This window comes from Uloborus diversus, chromosome 6 (assembly GCF_026930045.1).
Source record: "Uloborus diversus isolate 005 chromosome 6, Udiv.v.3.1, whole genome shotgun sequence".
In the NCBI taxonomy this organism is placed as follows: domain Eukaryota; kingdom Metazoa; phylum Arthropoda; class Arachnida; order Araneae; family Uloboridae; genus Uloborus; species Uloborus diversus.
In genome coordinates this window covers 35112288-35118287 of record NC_072736.1, presented here as the reverse complement: position 1 = coordinate 35118287, position 6000 = coordinate 35112288, and the positions used below count along the sequence as shown (strand labels likewise).

The 6000-nt window shown below is 31.9% G+C and overlaps 1 protein-coding gene across 1 annotated transcript in view; it reads left to right on the top strand.

The window, feature by feature from the left end:
- The first annotated feature begins 460 nt into the window (after positions 1-460).
- LOC129224539 (uncharacterized) overlaps positions 461-6000 on the top strand; it is a 45386-nt gene continuing 39846 nt past the window's right edge. The window contains exon 1 of the mRNA XM_054859011.1: positions 461-595. Within this exon, the coding sequence (XP_054714986.1) occupies positions 585-595 (11 nt within the window). The 5' untranslated portion in view covers positions 461-584. The remainder of the gene's footprint in view (positions 596-6000) is intronic.

Genomic DNA, 6000 nt, shown 5'->3' with positions numbered 1-6000 from the left:
AGGTAAAGTGAAATTTCCGTAACATTGCAACTTTTAGAAACATAGAAGGAACACCTGGATGCAATTCTTGATAACTTTTAATTTGTCAGAAACGAATTTAGGTTTTTTTCTTTTTTTTTTTTTTTTTGCCCAAAAATGTTGGCAACAGCTGCATGCTTCTGTTATAATGAATGATTCTATAATTCCAGATTGTTAACAACTGATAGAAACAAACTTGTTTTTTTTTTTTTTCTTTACTAAATAAAAGTATCCTCATTACTTCATCATCGTCACTATTTAATGGAAGATAGCAAGGCAGTTATTAAACGAATGGATGACTATCGGAAGATTCAGAGAGCAGAGACCCACGCATGCGCGCTCACTTCTTCCAATCCTGTTTGGAGGAGATGGCGCCAACGGACCAACAGACTGAAGCGCTCTTTTAATACGCTTCGGAATGGCTCCAGTTCTGACAGATCAATTTTGATCCGAGTGATGGGCAGACGATGAAGATCTCTTTCAGCCATCATTAAGACAAAGAAGAGAAACTTTGAATTTCTCCTCCCTTAGCTTTCGTTAAAATTCAAGAAATTTCTTCGCTCATCATGGCTCAAAGGTACGATATTTTTAAAACTTTTTACAAATGAAATTTTTGTGCAATTAAATTATAAATTTGTAGTTTCACACAAAAATATTTCATTTGATATGCTTTTTATGCTTTTTTAAAAACTTTTTGCCAGTGAAATTCGCAGCTTCTCGTAGGTAATGTAAATGCTTAGATAACTTATAGAAAAAATTATAAAACTGAGAGAAGTTCTTTCAAGACCTCTCGTGTGTCCCACCTATGACTTCTCCACTATTCTGCCACCCCCCCCCCCCTCCCCCAAGGTTTTTTTTTTTTTTTTTTTTGCAAAAGCACTTGATTTTGCATCATTGCCTTTCATGTATCGCAGATACATGAGATTGGAGCTAAAAATTGAATTAAAGAAACTTTGATAATTTTTTTTAAATGTATTAAACAGTAAAACTATCGACAACAAAACAATAAAGAAATGTACAACAATTCAAAATAGAAAAATTACGTATAAATACATGAAATACAAAATAATTCAGTCACTAAATTTCTACAACATCATTTCCCTGACTCGCCAATATCGGTCACAAATATAAATTTTCTTCGTTCAAAGAAGAGCAATTGACTATATGTTCTTTATCCATCTCTATACAGTAAAACCTGTTAAGTTGACCACATTTGTAAGTTGACCACCTGTCTAAGTTGACCGCTTTTGTCAGGAACGGAATTAGTCCTATCTTGCATAATGAAGGAAAGCCTTTGTAACTTGACCACCTCTCTATCTTGACCACTAATATACACCAGCTTTGGTTTGGAGCATTGTAAAAAACCCTCTTTAAGTTGACCACTTGGCAAAAGCATTAGATTGTACTAAAAGTTTAATCAGTTATGCCTCAAACTAGCAACTAGACATTTAAGAAAAAACCTATGAATATTTATATTTCCATCCCACATTGGGCTAATGTTAAGTCCCAGAAAATGCGCCTAACTTCAATAAGAAGTTATTTTGTTATTACCACGGTTACAAATGTACAAGAAAAAATCAAATGAAGAATTTGAGACTCTTTGGACTTGTTATGAATTTTTAGGAATTGTTAATATCAAGTAAGTAGTTTTTCATGAGCAATGAGACAAAAAAAGAACAAAAGAAAATTTTTTTGATCAATTTACAGAAATTTTAAATTTGTGTGATACTTTACACGTTATTCTGGTAAATAATCTCTAAAAATATTCAAACAAAATTTTTCCTTATTGTTTTAAAGTAATGTTAAACAATGAAAGTGAGTTTAAAGTATTCCAATTAGTTGAAAAATGAATGCATGGGATAAGAAAAGAAAAGAAAAAAAAAGTTTTCATTACTACCCTCTATAAGTTGACCACCTGTCTAAGTTGACCACCAAAGTACTGCACCGCAAGTGGTCAACTTACAAAGGTATCTTCATTGCATAAAGTGCAGTTGGGACTGCTCTACATGCCAATGCGATGCAGATGTCCCTCCCCCAAGTAAGAAAGGATTACCTCATAATTTGATTATCTTTCTGAAAAATTGTTTCTCCTCCATTATTATTGCTTTGATTCTACCAATTGGGTCTCTGTTGTAAAAGTGGGGAATTTTTCGAACGAATAAATACGTTGGGGAAAAAAAAACTAGTTTTATATTTTAGAACGATTGAACGGTTATGGGATTGTCATTGCATCTGTATTTGTTTCACAGTACTGAGAATACAAAACCATTTTATGTGATTTCCCTAATTATATGGGAAACAATGTGATCCGTTCAAAACCGAAACGACTTTTTATACTGTCGATTTTTTTATTTGAAAAAGGAATTTTCAAAACAGAAATTTGACCTTCTCATGAGGGGGGGGGGGGGGCGCAGACTTTTACTGAATTAAGATATATAAATTCGTGAAAAATACAAGTGTCAGGATAGGAATTTTATGCCAATTTTGTAATAAATTACCAATTTCGTATTTTATATGCAATTTATTTTAAATCAACCCGTAAATCAAATTATGGTGGAATTTAGTCTTTAATAACAGAATTCAAAAAAAAAAAAAAGACTAAGAACTTTTCATAATGCACTAAAAAGGACAAAATAACTTTTCTGGGTAAGAATTGACAATTTAAGTATACGTAAAGTTTTCAAAAATTCCAAGAAAAGAACACCACAAACGGTCCTTTTTCCTCGAAGTCCGCAACTCTGCCTGTGCTTTGCGGAGTCAGAGTCGAGCTGATTTTGGGGAAATTAGTCGGAGTCGGAGTTTGAGTCGATGACTCTAAAATTCCCGGAGTTAGAGTCGGACATTTTTCCTCCGATTTCATAGCCTTGAAAATGAGTTTGACTACATTTCTTTTGAGGCGTTGGAATTATTTCTGCTGGTAGGAATAGGCAATATTTAACATTTCTATGAAAATAATTAGTTAATTCACTTGGAATTGAGTAACATAGAGAAAAATACTACCGTCCCGCGGAGAAAAGGTATTATTGTTGTACCGATAGGCAATTAGGATAAAGATATTAAATTTTTATTTGAAGTACAAAGCGTGAAAATAAGCTTGATTATATTTCTGAGGCGTACTTTCCATTTTTCACGCTTTTAGGGGCTTTAAAAATATTTCTGCTGGTAGGAATAAACAATATATTGAACATTTCTACAAAAATAATTAGTTGATGCACTTGGAATTGAGTAACATAGAGAAAAATATTACCATTCCGCGTAGAAAAAATATTATTGTTACGCCAATGAGCAATTAGGATAAAGATGTTACATTTTTATTTGAAGTACAAAGCGTGAAAATAATCTTCTACATTTCTAATGGATGTTTTTCATTTTCACGCTTTTCGAGGCTTTGAAAATATTGCTACTCGTAGGAATAAACAATGTATATTGAACGTTTCTAGGAAAATAATTAGTTGATGCGCTTGGAATTGAGCTACATAGAGAAAAATACTACCGTTCCGCAGAGAAAAAAATTCATCGTTGCGCATATGGGCAATTATGATAAAGATGTTAAATACTTATTTGAAGCGTGAAAATAAGCATGACTACATTTCTAAGTGGCATTTTCCATTTTCCCGCTGTAAGAGGCGTTGAAAATATTTCTACTGGAAGACATAAACAATATTAAATTAGTTAATGCACTTAGTATTGACTAACATAGAGAAAAATATATTGTTCCGCGGAGAAAAAATATTATTGTTGCGCCGATGGGCAATTAGTGCTGGCATGACAGATTTAAATGAATGACTGAATTAATCATCAGCATTACAATACATTTTGGAGATGGCAATGAAAGAATGATGGAGATTCATAACATGTTTAGGAAGATACCCCGAAGGAATTTTTGCTAATCGTCGTTCCAAAGGCAAGGCGTAATTGTAGACTTGGCGGATGAACAAAATTTGCTGATGGAAAAAGAATATTTCTTGTTCAGTTGACTAGCATCGGCTTCAAAAAACAATATTGACTTAAGTTCGGAAATTGTAACCGTTTTATAGGCATCAAATCTTCGTTTATGGTCAATAATTATTAACCAAAGATGTAGATTTTGGTCTATTTTATTTTATTTATTTTTTCTTTTTAAATTTTGAGGAGAAATAATGGCTGATTTTCAGTGAATACTACCATTTTTAATTTTTGTATTGATTCAGAAGTAATTTCGCATTGTGAATTGATCTCGAAGTACGGTTAGTAATTATTACCCAAAAGTGAATTTTGGTTGATCAAAACACTTTTTAAAATGATCAAGTTAGTTTGACGAAAAATACCGGTTGATTCTTTTTCCAATCGCTCCACCAAAATTAACAATGGCATCAATGTGTCATTGTAGCTCCTCTAATATATGCTATTTGGCGTAAATCCCAGTTTTTACTTCTTCATTGATTCAGAAGCAATTTTGCATTGTGAATTTATCTCGAAGTACGGTTAGTAATTATTAATCAAAAGTATAGATTTTGGTTGATAAAAGCAGTTTTTAAAATGATCAAGTTAATTTGACGAAAAATACCTGTTGATTATTTTTCCAATCGTTCCATCAAAATTAACAATGGCATCAATGTATCGTCGTAGCTTCTCAAAAAATCTACTCTTTTCTGTGAAACCGGTCTTTCACTTCTTCATTGATACAGAAGCAATTTCGTATTATGAACTGATCTCGAAGTACGGTTAGCAATTATTACACAAAAGTAGATTTTGGTTGATCAAAACAGTTTTTAAAATGATCAAGTGAATTTGACGAAAAATACCGGTTGATTCTTTTTCCAATCGTTCCACAAAATTTACGGTGGCATCAATGCATCGTTACGATTCGAAAATCTTCTATTTGCAGTGAATACTACCATTTTTCACTTCTGCATTGATTCAGAAGTAATTTCACGTTGTGAATTGATCTCAAAGTACGGTTAATAACTATTACCCAAAAGTTAATTTTGGTTGATCAAAACAGTTTTTAAAATGATCAAGTTAATTTGACGAAAAAGACCGATTGATTCTTTTCCCAATCGGACCACCAAAATTAACAATGGCATCAATGTGTCATCGTTGTTAGTAATTGCAATACCGGTATACCGAATACCGGTATTTCGAGCAATTTTACAATTTCGTATTACCGATATTTGTAGAGGTAAAATACTGGTATTTCCGGTATTGGCTGAAAATAATAACTAGTTTCAATTTAAGAATTTTCAAGTAAGCTCATTAAATATCCACTTGTATTTTAAAAGTACATTTCTTTTTCCATGATCCAAAACCAAAATCCATCACAAATTCTATTGATATAAAACTATGGCTTCAAAAGCACGAACTAATAGAATACCATCAGGCAAAAGTAGCGGATAGATTGCAAAATGATATTGTACTTACTAGATGGTGAGATGAATCGCATTTTTGTGCGCTTTTGTGCACCACGTTTTTTTTTTTTTTTTTTGTTTCATTTCCTTGATTCCTTATCTTCTTTGTTGTAAAAGTTAACTTCGAGGGGTAATTTTGAATGCATTTGTCATTTGAACAATTAATTCCAACCATCAATTTCAGTTATATATTATGATTTCTTTTTTAATATTTTGTATGAACTGAACTAAATTTTGACAAAGCTTTTTCTTGTTAGCATAACAAATGGTAATTTGTTGTCACCAGTATTGGTTTGTTATCCTGTCTGGCTTTTTGGCTATATACCTGGTAAGATAAGATTTAGAACTATATAGTGGTTTGAAAATTTGCTTAGAGGTAAAGTCAATTCAGATATTTATATAATTATAAATAATTTTGAAACGAAAACGGGTAAGAGAAACTAGCAAGATCAAATTTAATGAAGTTTATCGTAAGTTTCAAACCAAAAGAGTTATAAAAACGCAACCACAAACCTCCCTTGCTCAGAAAATGATATTAACATTGGAAAAATATCGTATCTCGGAAAGAAATTACAACTAGCTATGAATAAAAAAA